The sequence below is a fragment of the Hemicordylus capensis genome, chromosome 2 (assembly GCF_027244095.1).
Source record: "Hemicordylus capensis ecotype Gifberg chromosome 2, rHemCap1.1.pri, whole genome shotgun sequence".
Lineage (NCBI taxonomy): Eukaryota > Metazoa > Chordata > Lepidosauria > Squamata > Cordylidae > Hemicordylus > Hemicordylus capensis.
Genome location: NC_069658.1, coordinates 15,607,331 through 15,629,357, shown reverse-complemented (window position 1 = coordinate 15,629,357; position 22,027 = coordinate 15,607,331). Strand labels below are relative to the sequence as shown.

The 22,027-nt window shown below is 45.3% G+C and overlaps 1 protein-coding gene across 3 annotated transcripts in view; it reads right to left on the bottom strand.

Moving 5' to 3' along the window:
• Positions 1–926: 926 nt before the first annotated feature.
• The window catches only part of ME2 (malic enzyme 2), a 60,596-nt gene continuing 39,495 nt past the window's right edge, over positions 927–22,027 (bottom strand). For 2 of the 3 annotated variants that reach the window (XM_053299718.1, XM_053299719.1), the window contains 7 exons: positions 19,849–19,962; positions 19,648–19,762; positions 17,100–17,242; positions 15,302–15,404; positions 12,606–12,676; positions 11,826–11,924; positions 927–6,372 (listed from right to left, as the gene is read on the bottom strand). In XM_053299718.1, the coding sequence (XP_053155693.1) occupies positions 6,208–6,372; positions 11,826–11,924; positions 12,606–12,676; positions 15,302–15,404; positions 17,100–17,242; positions 19,648–19,762; positions 19,849–19,962 (810 nt within the window). In that variant the 3' untranslated portion in view covers positions 927–6,207. The remainder of the gene's footprint in view (positions 6,373–11,825; positions 11,925–12,605; positions 12,677–15,301; positions 15,405–17,099; positions 17,243–19,647; positions 19,763–19,848; positions 19,963–22,027) is intronic. The other variant, XR_008316953.1, reaches the window with a different exon arrangement.

Sequence of the window (22,027 nt, the reverse complement as noted above, 5' to 3'; positions counted from 1 at the left end):
CTAGTAACGAAAAAAGAAAACGGAATACATGTAGGAAAGCTACATCAATGACCAGAAGAGCAGGCAAGACACTGTTGCGTGGGAGAGCAGAAGATTGACTAGGGCTGTGCAGTCATGTCAGACCCAATATGCTCACTGTCAGGCACTAGCTGTATAATTCTCTTAGGCGTAAAGTGTGCCCTCAAGTCGATTTCGACTCCTGGTGCCCCCGTCGCTAATCCCATGTGTGGCAACTCTCGCGAGAGTTCGTGAGCAGCTGCCCAGATTAGTGACAGGCACAAGGGAAGAAAATGGCAGCGGCAGCCAGGCTAGCGGGGAAAAGACGGCGGGCTGGGAAGAAAACAGTGGCCAGCGGGCGGGTGGCAGGGAAGCAGCCGGTGGTGAACGAGAGGCCTGCCTGCCAGCCCAAAGGAAGCATGGCCAGCACTGGGGCTGAATGTGAAAGGCGGGCAGGCAGCGGAGAGGGCAGCACAGCCTCCCTCTCTAGGCCCGCCTGCCGGCCACATGGCAGGCCAGCAAGCGGGAGAACTAGAGGGGCAGATGCTCTGCACCCAATCCAGCTAGTCTGAATTAATTCAGGCACAACAGCAAGGCACCCTAGCACTTGGAACCTACAACTGAGCTCCTCGCTGTTGTGCCTGAACACCACTGAAGTGCCAGCATCCCTGCTGGACCCAAGTTAAGTGGCCAGAGAGCCATTTAATTGGGATCTGACAGGTTTAGATGACAGATTTAAAATTACGCATGGGCCATTTTGCTCTGGTCCAACAGGAATGTGGGGGATTGTCGAATTTCTGATCCAACAATTGGGGGTGGGGCACATCCCAATAATTTTTCTGTCTTTTTGGGTCCAATCCAACATTTTTTCTGGCATACAGGCCAAAGAATTGCTCAACTTGGCACAGTAACTCACAATCACAGCACTGTCAAAAGGAAAGACTTTTACTATGAAAATAGAAGACCATAACACATCTCAGTACAATTACAATATTTCAAAAGGAAATAAATGCACATTTGTTTTTAAGTCATAACATTAGTTTTAAGCCCCCCATAGACCATTTTGGAATAAAACGTTCGGGGGGGGAGTTGCATCCTGAGGGTTTGTATTTTGAAGATGTGAGCACAGTTCCCACAAAGGTGTTTTTGTTTTCATTGAATTGCTCCCCCAGCTTTCGTACATCAATGAAATTACAGTGTGATTGATATTTATCTTCATTTTGTGGCCCTTGCCCTCTGTTGTGATTTTGGTTCTACAAGACAGAGATAGGCTTCCTCAGTTTCCACTGAGACCTCTCAAGAATAGGGGCAGGAGAATGGAAGAGCTGTGGCTTTGTGTTTTTTACTTGGATACAGGGCAACAAGGGTCTCTTATCTGCATACAGGAGAAATTGCCCATACTGAATTCCACTGCTGCAGACAGTGTTGACTACTGGACATAAATGCATCTGTTAATGTTGAACCCAGTGTTGAACCCAGAGTGCATCGGTTTTCAGCACACCTCTGAAAATGTAGCTTTGGAAGCATGTGCCATGGCATGCCTAGAGCTGATCTGGGTTGAATTTGACACACAGCTGACTGGCACTGCACAGGTGCAGGTGGTTGTGTGAACAAGTCCTCTGCAAGGTCCAGTGACATGGAATGTAACTGCAAAGGAGCAAGGTTTGGGACAAGTTCTCCAAACAAGGAAGAATTCCACATAAAATGTCCAAGTCTCAACTCAGTGAAACAAGCCCCACAAATCTAAGATAAGATACATAAAACAGTTCTGATCTTCTTTTGAAGCACTATTCCTTTTGTTCACCCCACCAAAACGGCATCATCATCTCAACATGAAAAGAGATAATCACAGAGATTTCACACACAAGCCATAAGAGGTATAATTAAACACACACACCTGTTGAAAACTACTTACAGAATAAATTAATGTTCTTGAAAAGAAAGATTAAAATAGGGCAGGAGAACGGGAAAGTGCAACAAGTAAAGACATGTCATAAGGCAAACAAAGAAAAGAATTTCCCTTCTCAACATTGATAGTTTCAGGTGACACTACTATGCATCTGAAAAATACATTGCAAGGGACACTTTTTAGACTAAACCATATTAGCATCTGCAACACTCAATTGTCTGCAAAGAGTACAGAGGCACAGAGACCCCAAAGGCTCTTTAGTCAACAATAAAACATAGTGCAATAATACACTTTCCCCCAAAATGATATACTGTATTCTATCAAAATTATGCTTTTGCTATTCGGTTGCCAAGGATCGTGTTACAATGGTCATAAATAGAAGACCGGCTAAATACACATCCCTGGAGAAAGATGACCTAATGGTTAAGAGCAGAGCTAAACAGATGTGATTATATGTTTCTGGACTGTACAACTTCAGACTGCAGGTGAGGGACTGATTCTTGGACTACCCTCCACCCACCCACCCCAAACCCTCACTGAGCATACGAAACTAGCAGAAGAGGAAAATTGGTTCAAGGCCAGTTTTCTCCCGCCATGCTATTTTACATGTGCAGTTTTTTTGCATTTAACCTGGGATAACCACCTGCAGTCTGAATGCATTATAAATCCAGCAACCGATACATCACAATGATCTGCTGGTCATACAGACTCAGTTTTAAAGAAGTGCAACAACGGGGGAGTGGGGGATTAGTCACAGGAGCAATCCCCTGTCCGGGCGTGGGCTGGTTCACATGAGGAAACACAAGCCCAAGTCCAGATGTGCCTCCCCATACCTCCTCAGCTGTTCTAGTGTGGTGACTGTTCAATCTGGGTTCATTAAACTATGGGTTCACATCTTGTGCAAGCCAGGAGCTGCAGCTGAATTTTGGCTTTCAAACCAGGATAGGAAACCTCAGTTTGAAGCTGGTTTCACATCCTGGGTTGTAAGCCAGAGTTAAGCCACAGCTCCTGGCTGCCCACAACCCAGTTTGACATGAGGATACCCAGCAATACATGAGACAAGGAGGAAAGGGGCAGGGAGTGTGTACAGGATGAGTTCACATTCCTCACCAATGGGTGAGCAAACCTGGCCTACATCTTGTCAAACCTTTAGATGTATACTTGGCGACAAGTCAGACACATAAGCTACTTCCAGCATCTTGTAAGTTGTGTGTCCAATTGTGTAAAGCTAGTCATGCCTCTTAAGTGTAAGTTAGACTTCTTCGGACTACGGAAGTGCTCCTGGATCTGAAAACTCTGATCTTGGAAATAACCCTTAAAATCCTCCATATGCGCAAGACATTGTGGGAAGGTTTGTATACTGCATGTGTGATCTAGCCCTATGACTTTGCAGGTATACACAGGGCAAAGAAGTCTATTCTACATAGAAGAGTGTAGTAGATGAAATGCCACTGGACACAACCCACCAAGAATTCCTCCTCCACAAAACCTACTGAAAAATCAATGAGACTTCCTCCAAAGAATGGAAGCTCTCTTGCACAGCTCTGATCGATATACTGGAACTCACACAGAAGTCCCTATTCAGTCATGCCTTTTCTTTTCAACGCTTTGGCCAGCACAAACAGTCATCTCTTGACTGCAACTGTCTTGAATAAGAACATTAACATTAAAAAAGTGTAGGGCAGGAGGACAATAAAGCAGTGCGCCGCCAATCTGAAGCTGAATACTAGATGATCCTTCTCAGCAGCTTTCAGATTTTTGAGGATGAGAATTCATTCTGGTCAAACAATTGGTCCCTGTGTGTTTGTATGGTTTTATTTCTCTGGTGTGTCTGGTGTGCCATTATAAACTCTTCTGCTACTTCTACACAAATGAGAGGAGAAAAGCCAAGAAAAACCTCTTTGCCGCACCTATCAGTCTCCCAAGTTTGATTAGAAAATAAGTAACTGTTGCCTGATTTTTGTTAAGTGGAAGTAAACAGGGGAATGATCCCCACTCTCATTCTGCAAAAGTATCTCAATTGGGTGGATGGCCCCTCCAAATCTTTAAAAAAATTGGGCTCTGGTTGGGCCACTAACAAAATATTATTCTGCAGTGCTGCAAACCGCTGGGTGCATCTTGCCACAGGCAAAAAATCAACATCACAGCCACTGAATTGCAACATATAACTGACCTGGGTAGTCTATTCTGCACTACGACACAGGTGAGCATCTTGTATACAAGATGCTCACCAACCTATTGCATATCAAGTGTGACCTCTGCACTGAGTATTGTCATATCAAGATTTGTCTTGGCACTGGAGCAGCTCACACTGCATTATTCCTTTGTTCAGTTCATGGGTCTCAGGCTACAGCCTTCCTGCAGATGTTGGCCTACAACTCCCACCATCTCTGGCAATTGGCCTTTGTGGCTGAGGATGATGGGAGTTGTAGCCCAACAACAGCTTGGAGGACCGCAGTTTGACTCCTGGTTTAGACGTACAATGCACCAGATCAGGGTTTCTTAACCTTGGGCCCCCAGATGCTGTTGGCTTACAACTCCCATCATCCCCAGACATCGCCTTTGTGGCTGAGGATGAAGGGAGTTGTAGTCCAACAACATCTGGGGGCCCAAGGTTAAGAAACCCTGCACCAGAGAGTTCTTTCAATTACAATGGAGTTGTGGCAGCAAAGGGTATGAAAACTGCAACGCCCTTCCTCAAAAGGTCATGTGAAAAACATTTTTGCTCAAACTGGCGTTACTTGGAGTTGGTGGAAGGATACAAGCTATGTTTTAAAGGAACTGTTACATGCTGAATATCTTATTGAACAAGACTGTTGACGGTTTTTGAGTTTCCCTTTGGAATTTATATAAAGGCAGTGAGTTACGAATTCAGGGATAAATAAAAATCAATAATGGACTGAGCCCTCCTTTTCAGCTACTAGCAAATCAGACTGTGCTATACTGTACCTCCAAATTCAACTGAAAGCAATACATACATAATCCTTTCAAGCCAATCTTACATTCAGAACTTATTTGGACAGAGTGGGAAATCTTATCTTTCTCTCTTTAAAAAAACACATTTATGATTTACTTCTTCAAGAGGTCAACATAAACATATTAAACAGACTCCTACTAATATTTGTGTTTTCTGAAAGGCCTGGAGAGTAATTCTTTCAAATAAACCTTGTAAAACAAAGAACTCAAACTAATTTAAGTATATGCCCCAACCCAAAGCTTAGAGGACTCCAGTTCAGAACTCTACACGAGCAGGGGCTGTCCCACTCGTGGCAATATTGGGGATACTGAAGTGCATGTATGAGAAGATGTCCCCCAATGCGGATGCGGATGGGACAGCACTGTTCATGCGGTGGAGCTCCTGGATTTGAGGTAAGGCAGTGCCACCATCACGCAGGGCAACACTTATCCCTTGAGACACTGTAGAGCCAACCGTAGCAGATGGATTCTGGAGATCTAAGTCATACTTGCTGGCAATATTAGGTTTTTCCTTATAGAGAGGTTCCATCAAACGTGCCAACAAGATCAAAGCAGTTCACCTGAAACTCAGATACTTGGACATGCAGCTTTGCATGTTGTCCGGCAGGAGAAACAGGAAGGATGTACTTTCGGCAAAGTTGTCAGATGTGCTGAACGTTGTGATAACAGGAAGGGCCATCAGACTACAGACAGGGGCCCATATTTAAAAGAGAGCAATTTGGTGGTCAGCTTAGATCCAGTTTATACATTCAACAGAAACTAGCATTAAAACATTTTCTGGACTTCAGGCTGGAGGTGGAGAGTTTTGTATTTGAGCACTTCCCCCTGAAAAATAAGCACCTCGCAAGTAGAAAAATAGCATGTCAGAGGCTAGAGTGAACCCTTCTCCCTAATTTTCTACATGTAATGTAGGTCCCCCCCCCATAAGAGAGCAGATATGCAGCCCAAAAGTGGTACAGTCCAGAAAATGCTTTATGATGTGAATCAGCTCCATGTACAAACTGAACTCATATCAGGATGACTAGAGGGAAATTAAAGATTTCTTTTATGTAGCTGAATTACTTTTACAATGGGATTTGTAAAAAGGGAACTTAAAATATCAGGGTAACTTTTTGCATTAATTCTGGATTACCACTTCACTCTTGAAAATGCAGGCCATTAGAGAAAACCTACATCATGACAAATCCAAGCAATGGTTAAGGGAGAAGGTTAAAAAATGGGGGGGGGGGAGGAGAGTCTCAAAATGTCCTGAACTGAAGATCCACCTGGAAAGGGGCTCCCTGCAGAATTCAAATATCATCTGAGGAATGTGTCCTTCAGGAAAGTCAGTGCGGTTTTGGTGGGTATACCATTGTTTCTGGCCAGTCATACAAATCTGGCAAGAAGGAATCATAATTGTTCGTCCAGATCCTTGATCGTATGTACTTGTTCTTGTCCGAAGGCTCAGGGTAAAGGAAAGCCATGTGGTTGGCGTACAAAAATTCCATAACCTGGGCAGGGGGAAAGAGAATATAGTTATTGTGTAGTTGATGCCTTTCAATGCCTTTGGGGGTGGGGAAATACTACCCCCCCCCAAAGGCTAAACTTTGGTAAAACATGCCCATCAACTTTGTTCTTGCAAAAACTCCACCAAAATGGTGAAAGCGGGCGGGAGTGGGGTGGGGGAGAATGCTTTGCAAAATCAGAGCAAATGTCCATCTACTCCAACATTCTGTAGAGCTACACTGTCTGCCAATAAGTTTCTGGGCAAAATACAAGGTGCTAGTTATAACCTATAAAGCTGTAAACAGCGTAGGCCTTAGGTACTTAAGAGAACATCTTCTTTGCCATGACTCCCACTGCCTTTGAGATCACCTGGAGAGGTTCGTCTACAGTTGCCACCGGCTCGTCTAGTGGCTACTCAGGGACGGGCCTTCTCCGCTGCAGCATTCTGGATCAACTGTAGTTTCCGGAGTACATACAAAAGCAGCCCCACATAGAGCACATTGCAGTAATCCAGTCTGGCGGTTACCAGCATATGTATCACTGTCTTGAGGTCGTTTATCTCAAGAAACGGATGTAGTTGCCGTATCAGCTGAAGCCGATAGAAGGCACCTTGGGCCACTGCCTCAACCTGGGAGACCAGGGAGAGGCTTGTATCCAGAAGGACCCCCAGACTGCGTACCTGTTCCTTCTGGGGAAGTGTGGCCCCATCCAGAACCGGCAGATCAAAATAATCTCCTGAGTTCCACTTCCAACCCTGCACAATGAGCACCTCCGTCTTATCTGGATTCAATCTCAGTTTGTTATCCCTCATCCAGCCCATCACTGCCTCCAGGCAGGCATTAGGAATGCACTCCCTGTTGAAATAAGAGCCTCTCCATCTGACAACTTTTAAAAAGGCAGTTAAAAACACATTTGTTCACCCCAGCTTTTAATTAAATTTACAGTTTTTAATGTTTGTCAACAGTTTTAACATTGTGTCAAATTTTAAATTGTTTTAATGTTTTAATTTGCAGTGTTTTTATTGTAAGCAGCACGGAGACAAGTTTTGGGCAGTATATAAATGTATTAAATAAATAAATGGCAGCCAACCAGGTGCATCTAGAAATTCACAAGCAGCACATGAAGGTGTTCCCTTTTCTGTGTGTCTCTGGCATCCAGTATTCAGAGATACACTGCTTCTTTACACAAGGTTCATGTTCAAAGTTTAATCATGGGGGCGAGGTGCAAGTAGGGGACACTTTATCTGGGCTGCAAGATTATTAACATGAAAAAACTGAGGCCAAATTGTAGCTTAAGCTTGAGGACACTTCTGCCAATTTATTCCTTTGTATCTTTGTGGGGTGTCCAGGTAGCGTTCCCAACAGTCCCGTATCATGCGGGAAGTCCCATATTGGAGGCAAAAATCTCTTGTCCCATACGGGAAGCTGTTTCCCCCATATTATTGGCAAAGCCTGGGCCAGAGCCTGCTCTGAGAACACCAGCGGAGAAATGAAGGCAGCAGCAGAGGCAGCGGCGGCAGAGGCTGAGAAGTGAAGAGATGGAGGAATGAATGTGGCAGCTGCAGAAAGGCAACATCATTAGGAGCAGAGAGCAGCACAGGCTGGTTATGGGGGTCTATTTGGACTTTAAACCCCCAGGAACAGCCCATGCAGAACAGAACCTAATTCCATTTTGGGGGTTAGGTTTTGTATTCAAGTATCACAAGTTCAGCATACGTGGTGGTATTGTGGAATGAAACCCCAGCAATATTAAAGGACCTCCTGTATGTACCATAAAATTATGACTGGCTATAAATACCAATAGAGTAGCCCAATTGAAGGCCTATGCTGTGGCAATACGTGCAGTGAGGAAGCGGTTTTATTCTGCACATATTGTGCCTGCAAGTTCTCATCCAGCAGAGCTGTTCCAGATTGTAAGGGGTTTTACTCAAGCCCCTTCCATTTCAAATCTGTCCCTGGAAAGAATGTCTCAATGGGATGCATTCAGTGAGTTCTTTACAGATAAAATCTTTCAGTTGGGCTAATCTGGACTCCAATATTTCTGCAGGGCCAATTAGGGAGACGTCCAGCAATCCCTCTTAAGAGATTAGATAGGATCAGTTTCAGTTCGTAACTCCCAAGGAGGTGGACAAGTTGCTTGGAGTGGTATGGCCTACCACCTATACTTTGGATCATTGCCCAACATGGCTGATTTAATCTTGCAGGGAGGTTGTTCGAGCTGGCCTAGTTGAGATCATTACTACCTCACAGAGAGGGCACGATGCCAACTTGTTTGACGGAGACAGTAGTTAGACCCCTTCTTAAGAAGCCCACTCGATCCCCTGGAGATGGATAATTATAGGCCAACCTCCCATGGTTGGGTAAGATGATTGAGAGGGTGGTGGCTGACCAGCTCCAAGCGGTCTTGGAGTAAACTGATTATCCAGACCCATTTCAAACTGGCTTTAGGGCAGGCTATGGGGTTCCGATGGCCTTGGTTGGCCTGACAGATGACCTTCACCATGGAACTGACAGAGGGTGCAACTCTGCTGTTCCATCCCTTAGGAGATAGAGGCGCTCTTGAAGAGAATCTAGGTTCCAAGTTCCCTCCTTGGCACCTCCAAGATAGGGCTGAGAGAGATTGCTGCCTGCAATCTTGGAGAAGCCACTGCCAATCTAGACAAAAGTGAGTGAGATGGACCAATGGTCTGATTCAGGATATGGCAGCTCCCTATGTTCTTTTGGATCTCTCCACAGCTTTTGATACCATCGACCATGGTATCCTTCTGGATCACCTGAGGGATTTGGGGATAGGAGGCACTGTTTCACAGTGGTTCCACTCCTATGTCTTGGGTAGATTCCAGATGGTGATGCTTGGTGACAGTTGCTCTTCATAATGAGAGCTGCTATATGGAGTCCCTCAGGATCCATTCTGTCACAAATGCTTTTTAACATCTACATGAAACTGCTGGGTGAGGTCATCAGGGGATTTGGTGCTGGGTGTTATCAATATGCTGATGACACCCAAATCTATTTCTCCTTGTCATCGATAGAAGGAAATGGCGGTAACCTCTTAGATGCCTGACTACAGGCAGTGATGGGCTGGATGAGGGATAATAAACTGAAGCTGAATCCAAGCAAGATGGAGGTGCTCATTGTTGGGGGTCGTAATCTGCAGAATGGGATAGGACTTCCTGTTCTGTACAAGCTTACACTCCCCCAGAAAGAACAGGTTCGTAGTTTGGGAGTGCTCTTGGACCTGGATCTCACCCTGGTGCCTCAGACTGAGGCTATGGCAAGGAGAGCTTTTTACCAGCATGATTGAGATTTTTTTTTTAAAAAAAAATTTAGCTGCCCCATAACAAGTTGTTCTCTGGGCAGCTTACAACACAACATTAAAACACGAGATAAAAATACACAACACACCCCAAAAAAGGGTGGAGGGAATTTAAAAAACACAATATTTAAATGACATCTTTTAAAAATCAGATCAAAATTAAAAATTTAAGAAGGCCTGAGTGAACATAAAGGTCTTTACCTGGCGTCTAAAAGAACAAAGTGACGAAGCCAGGTGAACTTCACTGGGGAGGCTATTCCATAAACGGATTGCAACCACTGAGAAGGCCCTCTCCCTAGTAGCCATCCGCCTCACGTCGTTTGGCAGGGGCACCTGGAGGAGGGCCTCCGAAGAAGATCTTAAGGTCTGAGTCAGGACATATGGGGGCAAGGCGCTCTCTCAAGTAATCCGGTCTCAAGGCATTTAGGGCTTTAAAGGTTAAAACCAGCACCTTGAATTGTGCCCAGAAACAGACTGGAAGCCAGTGCAGCTGACAAAGCACTGGCATAATATGCTCAAAACTTCCAGTCCCAGTTAATAATCTTGCAGCCTTATTTTGTACCAGTTGCAGCCCCACGTACAATGCATTGCTGTAATCTAAGTGAGGGGTTACCAGAGCGTGAGTAACTGTGGCCAAGCTCTCTCTCTCTCTCCAGGTAAGGTCATAGCTGGCCTATCAGCCGAAGCCGATAAAAGGCGCTCTGAGCCACAGAGGCCACTTGAGCCTCTAGTGACAGTGCTGGATCAATGAACACCCCCCAAGCTGTGAACCTGATTTGACAACTTTGCCCTTGAGGAGAATGACCTGAAAACAGTGGGGAAACCAGCTGCTAACCTCCAGGTTGGATTACTGCAATGTAGGGCTGCCTTTGTACGTAGTGTGGAAACTTCTGTTAGTTCAAAATGTGGCAGCCAGATTGGTCTCTAGGGTATCCTGGAGAGACCACATGATGCCTGTTCTTAAACATTTGCACTGGCAGCCAAAATGTTTCTCTGCATGGTACAAAGTGCTGGTTATTAGCTTTCAAGCCCTGGGTGGCTACAGATGTATATATTAGGTGGTATATAAATATGATAAATAAACAAAATAAAGATAATGGACCAAGCGATCCTATAGTTTTTGAAAACAGACAAGGTCTTTCATGGGCATTCTTCACACAGCAGGCTTTACTGCGATTAGTCCCAAAAAACTTGACACAAAGAGTGGATTTTTAAAACCCAGATATAAATCGGTTTGGGCCCAGGATACCTGAGGGACTGCCTGCTCCCAAGGGTTACTGCCTGCTTGACGAGGTCATCTGAGGGGGCTCCAGGTGCCGACAATGAGGGAGGCTCAGTTGTTGTGCACGCGGGACAGGGCCTTCTCTGTGGCTGCCCCCAGACTCTGGAATGCTCTCCCGGTGGCTATTCGCTCCTCGGACTCCATCACAATTTTTAGAAAAAGTGTAAAATCTTGGCTTTTTGCTCAGGCATTTATTTGATTCTCTGCTGCTGCTCTTTGTACTCTATATTGCTTTTATGCTTTTGTTTTAAATTCTTAATCAGATTTGTTTAATATTTTTCACTTAATATTTTAATTTTGTCTTTCTTACCACCTTGTGTTTAAATTTTTGCTGTAAATCGCCTTGAGATTTTTAATGAAAGGCAGTATATAAATTTAACAATCAATCAATCAATCAGGCTACACCCGAATTGTGTGTGAGGTGCTCCTTGATAGCTTGTAGGGACTTTGGGGTAAATCTCTCCGATATGTGAATGCACACCCTCCATCCTGGAAGAGATAAGAACTAAAGCTCTATGTGAAAAACGCCATGGGGATTGGGATGAAGGAGTGGGAAGCAGGTCCTTGTTTTTTGTTTTGAATTTCTTGTTAAATTTATATCCCGCCTTTCATAAAATTATCCCAAGGCTTTGTTACCATTTTGTCCCAGGCCCAGAGAATCAATGACATTCCCATGTGGTTATCATAGTCATTATCCATTCCCCACCCCGCAACAACTAGAGTGGAGTCTTCTGTTCACTCTGTGTAGACATTTCCAATTAATGGAATATTGAACTGCCCCCACAACTTCTGTTCCTATTCAAAATTCAGAGGGGCTATCTTATCTTTAGAACCCATGCTCTCCCTAAAGTAGACACTTACTTTAACAGCAATGTTAATGGAAACCTCTCTTATGTTGGAGAGTGCAGGATACAGCCTTCCCTGGGCAAGATCTTCCTCAGTCAGCTGCTCTGTCAAAGTCTTTTAACACAAGAGAAATATCACACATAGAGACACAAGTTTTGGGCAGTATAAAAATATGGGGGGGGGAGGGAGTCTTCACCAAAACATTCTGCACAGGATTAATAAAAGCCAAACTGCAGATGTCTGAGGGCTGATTCTCTGTTTCAAAGCATCCTCAGAAGAGAAAGATTTGCAGTTGAGAACATCAAAGAGACAATGCTTAACCTTTTTCCAGTCCACAGATTTCCTCCCCAAACTCCAGTTGCTTTTAGTCCACTGGTGTTCTAGACCTAAGCTGTACTCGCAAATACCATATCTACCAGAGTAGCAGGGGACTCTGAATTTAAGACGATGCCTTGAGAGGTTAAATACATGTTATAGCCAAAAGAAAGCAGACTCTGAATTTAAAGTGACACACACACACTCTATTTAACAGGAAAGAACTGGTGGTGTTTGGGGGGAACTGATCTTGGATTCAGGTAAATACGGTAAGGTCTGGAACCTAGGGGAGCAAGATCAGCTGGGGGCAGGAATTTTAGGGGAAATGCAGCCGTCCACCTAATCTCTTAAGAACACACACACATGCACACGCCAGTTGCCTGGAACACCAACATGCTACTTTCTCAATTTTAAAACTTTGAACATAAGCAGAAGCTACAATACACACACTGTTATCTCACCTCGCTTAAGGTCACTTACCTTTGCAGCCTCCAAGAAGACTTTATCACTAATATGCCGAACACCACTAAGGACAACAGCAAGCGCAACCCCTAAAACACAAAATTATGCTTTCAACAGATTACAGCAACCCCATTTTGATGGGCACCTCTCTGCCAGTTGGTCAGGTGCTAGGGGTATACACAAGCCACAGGCCTGCTCCTCCAGGGCATCCTTGTTCATTACATTTAGATGCAGACACTCACATTATCCCTTAGCCCCAGGCAGTGTTCCCTCTAAGGCATGCACACCCACACTTTCTTTTTTATGTCCGCTCTGTTAATTTTAGCTCCCGCTCAGATCGAATCAGGAAAACCCTACTCTGAATTCATGTGCGCACACACTGCCTTCATACTGCCGCCCAGGACAAAACTCATTCTGCATAAAGATGAGAAAAATTAGGGGACACACTGGCCGTGTCCCCACTAACAGGGATTCTCAGACGTTGTCAACTACAACTCCCAGAACTCCCGCTGCAATGGCTTTTGCTTGGGGATTATGGGAGTTGTAGTCAACAACATATGGAAATTCCTGTTAGAAGGAACACTGACCACAGGAGGAATAAGAGAATTTCCTTCTCTTATTCATCCTCCCACAAGTCCTGCTTGGTAGGTCACTATGAGGTCCTTTTTCAAAAGGCACTTCTGAGTCACTGGCACAAGGAGGCTATTTTCAGGTTCCTCGCTTATGTGCCATGGTGTCACACCACTTTATGTATGTTCACATACCACTATTTTGGAGAAAGGTCACTCCCTCTGTTTCCAGGAAGCACTATGCTCCTGGGAGCAGAACCCAGGTGAACATATGAAGCTATACAGAGCGAGACCATTGGTCCACCTAGTTCAGTACTGTCTACATGGACTGGCCGTGGTTCTCAGAGGTTTTAGACAAGAACCTTTCCCAGCCGATACTGGGACTGAACCCGAGGCTCCTTGTTGTGGTCCACATTGTATCCACACTAATGGCTATTACATATGTGCATGAACTGGCGCTGGGCCAGTTCAATGGCGCAAGAGGTTAACTTTAAGGAGCAGGGAGGGTGCTCTCCCCCCACCCACTGCTTGTGTCCGAAAATGCTGCACAGGGCAGCAGCGTACCCTCTTGCCACCCTGGTCAATGTCAGACTGGAAGTGGCCAGTGTGTGCAATGTGCACACATGCACCTGACACTGACCGGGGCAGCAAGAGGGTACGCTGCCACCTCGCACAGCGGAGGTGCAATACCCATTAGTGTGAATACACGAGGCTCACTCACGGATCAGGCGTTACAGGTAAGCAACCTGTTCTTTCTTTGTGGTAAACGTGCTGAGCGATGGCCCCTTCCCAAGGTATGCTCTCTTTTTCAATGGCAAATGGTGACTCAGCAGGCTGCCTGAACATTCCATCTGTTCTGCGGAACAGGACTCAGATCATATACCACGGTAGGCATGTTCAAAGTTCCAGCAGAAGCGTCCTTAATGCAGGCCTGCACAACTTGTGATCTGCCAGACCAGACACATGCATTGTGGTTTCCTAAGCACGTGACACCCCACTTCCTGCCATTTTGCTGTCTCAGCCCCCAAACATGGGAGGTGTATTGAGCTCCTGGTGGATTGCCACACATGGCAAGTGGGCTGCATCAGGCTTGGTAGGTCAGAAGTTGTGTAGGCCTAGCCTAACATCAGTTATAAAAAGTATCCTAATGGCCCAAGATCTGAGCAGAAGCCTCCCAGGCTGGTTCTAAACCAGGGGCGGACCTTTCATGAGGCAAGGTGAGGCCGTCGCCTCAAGCAGCGGGTCATTGTGGCACTGGAAGATGCAGGGCATTGTGGCAGAAAGATGCATCCGCCACCTCCACCACTGGAGAATGCATTTAGGACTGATCTGAGCCCTGCAAGCTTTGTAGGGAAGAAACAAGGCCGTTCTCCTTGCAAAGCATGCAAGAAACTCAAGAGAAACACAAGAACAGGTTCACTTCCTGGCAGCATCTCCAGGTAGGGCTGGGAGAGAAACACAAGAAACACTGCTGGCAACCTTCCCTCCTCCTTGCCCCCTCCCCCATGCCCCTTTCTGAAAGGAGGCTGGCCTCCAGCAGGGCCATGTGGCAAGGCAGCATTTGGCCCTTCACCAAATATTCCTTGGGCCTTCCCTGCTCAAGATCTCATGCTGCTGCTATTTATAGTATGTTGTCTTTCTTTCAGGAAGAACGAGTAATGTTTAATTACTTTTAATTGTTTTCAACCATTTCAACTGGTTGTCTTAGTTTTGGTATTTTAATGGCTTTTCTTCATTTTAATTTGGACACTGCCTAGGGGTGTTTTTGTAATGTAGTTTAAACATTTAATCAATCAATAGAAGATGGAACACAAAATACAAAAATTCTTTTTATACAATAATACAAAATTATTTGATGCTGTCAAGACACTATTGCAGTAAGAGACACTCCAGACTACATACATTTCTAATAAGTGAGGCCTCTGGATTCTTACACACACCTGCTAATCTTTCAGCCTGCTGATCCAGGGGTCCCCAAAGCTGGGTCCCCAGATATTGTTTGACTACAATGCCCATTATACCCAGCCACAACAGCCTTCAGGGATGATGGGAGTTGTAGTCCAACAGCACCTGCAGACCCAAGCTTGGGAACCTCTGTGCTGATCTTAAAGCATTAAGAACAACAGACTGATTCCAAGGGTTTACCTGGAAATATGTAAGCATTGTTTCCCTGGCCTGGTTTGAAGGATCGCCCGTCACTCAGCGTCACTGGCTCAAACGGACTGCCGCTTGCAAACAGACAACTCCCCTGTGCAACAGAAAAGAAAAAGGGAAATGATACCTCTGGAAGCCAGTTCTGAAAGTAGTAAACAAAATCACCAGTCATGGGGAAATGATGGCCAAGTTCCACTGCAAGCCTAGACTTGCCATTATCTGTACACTGGGCAGCTGCTGCATTTTTCCTGCACCAAGAGGAGATCCAGACAAAATGCTTAGTGGATAGACTTACAAACAGTGCAAAAGCAGAATCTGAAGGAGAGAAGAAAGGGAGGGCACCCATGTAGAAACAGGAAAAGCCCCAAGGTATTTCTCAGAAGGTATGAAATACCAAAGGCTGCTTTGCTTTATCAGTGCCCCTGAAGGAGAGCATCCACACATCAGGCCTACTATCATCTCTCTCGTTCACTTTGGGGTAGCTCAGGAGACATGCAGACAGCCCCTGGCAGCATCTCCAGGTAGGGCCGGGGGAGATTCCTGCCTGAAACCTTGGAGAACTGCTGCCAGTCAGTGTAGACCAGGGGGTTCTCAAACCTGGATCCCCAGATGATCAACTTCAACTCCCATAATCCCCAGCCAAAGGCCACTGTGGCTGGGGATTATGTAAGACGAAGTCCAACCATATCTTGCGTCCCAAGTTTAAGAACCCTGAATGGAGACAACATCGAGCTAGAAGGATCAATCGTCTGACTCGGTAGAAGACTTTTTCTCCCTTTTCCCCCTCTCTCACAAAACTGGAATCAGGGGTCTCCCCATGAAACTGAAGGTCGGGAAATTCAAGACTGACAAGAGGAAGTACTTTTTCCATACAGCACATAATTAATCTATGGAATTATTTGCCATGGGATGTGGTGATGGCCACCAGCTTGGATGGCTTTAAAAGGGGCTTAGACAGATTCATGGTGGACAGGTCTATCAATGGCTACTAGTCTGGTGGCTGTGGGCCATCTCCAGCCTCAGAGGCATGATGCCTCTAAATACCACTTGCAGGAGAGCAACAGCAGGAGAGGGGGCATGGCCTAAGCTCTTGCCTGTGGGCTTCTCAGGGGCATCTGGTGGGCCACTGTGTCAAACAGGATGCTGGACTAGATGGGCCTTGAGCCTGATCCAGCAGGGCTGTTCTTATGCAAGACAGCTTCCTATGTTCCTGACTCGGGTTTGTAAACCACAGTTAAAACAACAACTCCCAGCTTCAGATCACCTGAAGAGTTGCTGTTTAGCCAAATTAGGATGTCAGCACCAGTGCCCTGTACCAGAACTGAGGAGGCAGGGGGAGAGGGGAGTGCACAGGCTCAAAAGGCTTCAGGTTGCATTCACCATCAAGCAAACCACAGCTTATTCATTTGCCTAAACCAGACCCCTGTTTCCAAGTCAGACTTCCTACTGGACCGCCTTCCTCCAAATGCCTAAAGTAGGCTTAAGAGAATCTAACAGCTTCTAAAACAGTCAAATCCCAGTGAAGGGAGTCCCCACCCTTTCCAAAACACACACACACACACCATCAAACTGAACCTTCTTCCTCCAGGGAAGAGAGAACCACAAATCCCATACCACCAGCTCTCTACAGATCAGCTGGTGAGCCACAGCAAAATGCATCATGAGCCGAAAGCAGCTGCATAGAAGGTACCTTAGGATCAGTTTCAGGCAGATCAACCAAGTGAGCCAAGCTGCACAAACCAGGAGAAAGATCATGACGACTACCAACATTTTAAACACCTTCACTTACCTCTGTTAATGTGTACGCCTCCTCAGCAGTACATTCAGCTTTCATGGTGGGGTTACTCAGTGCAAATATTACTGGCCTCTCATTGATGGAGCCCATGGTTTTGATCACATCATGAGTAAAGAGTCTGCCAGCACCTGCCACACCTGGAATTAATTGCAAGATACAAGAATAAGACATCCTTTTTTTAAGGGGGGGGATTTCCATCTCTGGCTGTTTTTAAAAGGACCCTTAAGTCACACCTGTCTTCTCAGGCTTTTAATTACTTAATTTGAAATGGTTTGCTTCATATCATAAAATTGTTTTAATCAATGTTTTAACTTGTTTTATATTTGTTGTATTTTAACTTACGTACACCGTCCAGGGATACACATGCCTGGCAGCATATAAATATGATATATAAAATTAAAAGGAAAGGGCCATAATTGCTTCCCAAAAGATAAAAAGCGCATCTCTTTGCGCCTGAAACATGTTCACCTGCATTGTGAGTTGGCCTGGGCACAGCATGGCCATGACAGGAATTTTTAAGGACGTCCCCGCAAACACCCCTATTAAAACAGACCTGTGTGCCATCCTCCCACTTGCTTCAGTACTAGAGGAAAGGAGAAGCCTTGAATGTATGATAAGTGTACATAAACTGTACAATTCCAAAGACATCTGTACTTATATTCAACATACTCCTATCTCACAGCAAGTTTATACACAGCTGTTCAGCATCTGAGATTGAAGCCTTCATAATCTGCTTATGGGCTTCCCAGACGTGCCAAAGCAGCCACTGTGGGAAACCAGATGCTAGACCTGCTCCTATAAAAGAGGAGAGCTGGTCTTGTGGTAGCAAGCATGACTTGACCCCTTTGCTAAGAAGGGTCCACCCCAGTTGCATATGAAGGGGAGACTAGAAGTGTGAGCACTGCGAGATATTCCCCTGAGGGGATGGGGCTGCTCTGGAGAGAGAACGTGCATGTTTGCATAGAGAAGGTTCCAAGCCCCCTCCCCCCGCAACCCTAGCATCTTTAAGGCAGGGCTGAGAAAGACTCCTGCCTGCAACTCTGGAGAAGCAGCAGCCAGTCTGTGTAGACAGTACTGAGCTAGATAGACCAATAGTCTGACACGGCAGAAGGCAGTTTCCTGAGTTCCTACGCCGTCAGAGCTTTGGTTTCTTCTTGCAAGGCTTCTTCTGACTGAGCATGGTTTGATGGCACTTGTACCACTATGTCTGGTCAGTGCCTAGATGGGTGACCACCTGGGAATCTCACGTAACCTGGCTTGGGTTCCATGATGGAACAAAGACAGGCTGTACATGAAATGAACAAAGTATCAACAGAATGACAGCAACACCAAGAGGAAGCCAACGTTGATTAAAAACAGGGAGCAGACTTTTAAACAACACTGTTGGGGGGTTCACACATCCAGAAGCAAGTGGTCCATGCCTGCTTCGTACGTGCATGCCCTCTGCTCTGTTTTTCTGCACTAGGGCTTCCCAACCTCAAGTCCCCAGATGATGCTGAACTACAACTCCTATCATCCCTATCCATAATGGCTGGGGATGATGAGAGTTGTAGTCCCACAGCATCTGGAGACCCAAGCAGTGTTCTCTCTAAGAGGGATTCCCAGATGTTGTTGACGACAACTCCCAGCATCCCCAGCTACAATGGCTTTTGCTTGGGGATTGTGGGAGTTGTAATCAACAACATCTGGGAATCCCTCTTAGAGGGAACACTGGACCCAGGTTTGGGAACCTTCTGCACCAACACCAGCACTGCCAGTCGACTAAGCAAGCTGGGTTTGTTGAAGACCACTGACACAGAGAGAGGCAATTCGAAAGCCGCATCTGTGATTTTATATCGGCGCAAAGGTCTATTCACAGGCGCAAGTCATCATTTGATTTACACTCATCAAACCATGGAGGAGAGGCCTGATCTATACATGCAGCACTTCAGGTTGACAGGTGGGGATGGGAAAGTCACATTTTTTGTGCTTCCCTGTGTAAAGATTTCTCTGCAAACCAAGGCATAGCACAGCAAACAGAGGTCTGGGGTTAGAGCCCTGACAGGCTAGTTTTCTATATGCAAGGCGTTAGGAGGCTGCAAAACTGGCATCCCTCCGCTGCAACTGGAAGAGGCACTGTCCATTCCATTACCTCATTCTGCTGCCTCTGCCAACCCCCCAGCCTGGACAGACCAGGTCCAAGTGACACACACCACTATATATGGTGCACGCATGCAGAAATCAGTCTTCAGTTACCCCACGGCCATATGTGCATTTCCTCCTGTAGTGGGAGAGCGGCCAACAGTGCTACTTTAACAGGAATGGCATGGCGCAGGGTCTCCCTGTGCCAACGCACCCACTCCTGAGTGTTCCCACAATATTCCACTCTGCATCCAGATCCACTGGCACTGCAAGCAGACATGAGCAAGGTTATTGCAGCTCCGAGGCTCAAGAACTAGACAGCCTGCTACAGAAGGCCCCCACATTAAAAGCACTCTTTGCTCTTGCAGCATCAGTCCTGGATTACCACCTTGGCACAGGTTAAACAGCCCAGAACACTCACCAATGATAGCCGAGGGTTGAAGCACCTTCACTGCATCCAGGAAAGTATCTGGCACTTGTTTTGGGGCTGGGTGTGTAAAAGGTTCTTGGTTGGCATCTACCTTTTGATCCCGATCCTAGAAATGTGAAAACAAAGGATTCGTGAAGATCAGAAGCAAAGCTGAAAGGGGAAAGGAAGAAATTATACCCAATGTAGCTTCACCTCAACCAACAAGCCAAATTTGTCAAACATCCATATTTTCTTATAAGCCGCTTCTTCGGAAAGGCCACTTTCCACCATCGCCATGACGATGAGATTTGCAATTCCAAGGGCGGCCTGACAGAGAGGACACAAGATTTGAAAATATATCAGTTTCATCAAACAGTCAATCAAGGAGTTGCAGTTGCCACATCTCCCTTTTAAGCAGCCAGAATCCTGATTTACAAGACTGTGTTCCAAGGAACATCGGGAGGTTCTTCAAGAAGATCAATAATGGTGAATATGCTTTGGGGATGGTGGCACAGCTCAGCTGAGTTTCTGCTAGGCCTGCAGAAGGTCCCAGGTTCAATCTCTGGCATCTCCAGGTAGGGCTGGGAGAGACTCCTGCCTACTGAAACTATGGAGAGCCAGTGTAAACAATACTGTGCTAAATGGATCAATGGTCTGACTCAGAATAAGGCAGCTTCCTATATTCCTACTGAAGATGAATGGGGTTTGCATATATATCTCATATATTCCACATGGTCATATTATCTCATTATGTAATCACTTTTTCACATTTTAATCATATCACATAAGGGGCTTCTATGTGTTTAATCAAGAATCCATATATGAAGACTTTGGTTTAAGTTAAGGATGTGCACAGAACAATATTTGCATTCCATTCCAAGCTCAGAACGGAACGCAAATGCCCGGAACAACCAGTAGAGCCAGAGCCAGTGGTTCTGATGGAATGAGCTCAACACTTGAAACATTCAGAGCGCCATTTTGGACTCCAAAATTGTGCTCTTCTGGCTTCTGCACACACGTGGCAGCCATCTGCATGGTGGTGCTGAGGGTGGCCAGAACCTAAGGGGTATACTCGTGAGTCAAATGGGCCGTAACCCAAAATTTGGCTTTTAAAAAGCCAAATCTGGCAACAGACAGTATGCAGAGGCCAAAAGAGCACCATTTTGGAGTCCAAAATGGCACTCTGAATGTTCTGACTCAGAACAGGGTCATTCTGTTCCGAGCTTGGAAGGAACAGGCCCTTCATTTGAAGGGCTTTCTGTTCCGAGCTCGGAACACTCGTAACTGCCCATTTCAAATCAGAACATTCAGAGCCTGGAAAGTTCTGCATATCTCTAGTTTAAGTTTGTTCATACAGGACTATTGCCGATAAGTGATTTCAAAAATCATTCTGCAAGCTTTATGCAAGAGAAGCTCTTTGCAAGAAAAAGGAAATTCAGCTGGCTATGTGTCAGATAGATGAGTTTAGATAGGTACAGGTAAATTAGGTAAATTAGATACCATAGATAGGGAAAAAGAACACAGACAGGGTTTTTTCCCCCCTGCTAAGAGTTTGCTCTCTGGTCCTGGTCAACAGACTGGTGAAGTCACTAGATATATTTTTGCAAATGATGCAACAATCAGCAATTCAAGTGAGACAATCGTAATCAATTTTTAATTATATTCTAAAATGACATATTTCAGATTAAGATGGTGATATCTTCTAATTAGAAGTGACCTATCAAAACTCAACAAGTACCCCAAAACTATCCCCAAATTAAATTATAATTAAATTATAATTAAATTATAATCCCGGGGGGGATTATAAAGGTTTAGGCCATGGGGTTGACTTTTGGAATTTCCCCTTTTCTCCAGTTTTCTTTGCTTTGAACTTTAAGCTCTGGCTATAGCTTTCTTCTTCTTCTGCTTCTGATTTTTCATTGGGCCCCCTGTTCCAGGTTATATCCTTTATACTGCTGAGACTGATTTGCAGATCGCCTGACTACTGATACTACTGAGTTCCTTAATATGTTTAGGCCTCTTAAGGTCAACTCCTCTAACCAATTTCTAATGTAACTCAAATAAAATGTTAACCTGATTTCTGGTGTGTGCACTTAATTTCTTGGACAGTGGGCAAGCAGCTGCTCAGTATCCAATAGCCCCATAGCTAGAATGTGGCTACTGGGGAATGTTAGTAATCAATAACTCTAACACTATATTGCTGAAAGATGCTATTATCTCCTGCAATCCAAAGCCACAGTGGAGTCCGAAGAATGTTCTATCTGAAGTAGCTATCCAGGCATTTGTTCTTGTTTCTCCCTCCCATCCGTTCCAGCCAATATTGAAAACCTGATTGGCTGAATGAGTAGGGTTATAGCCATACTATTTTCACTCACATTCTCTCTCAGTGATC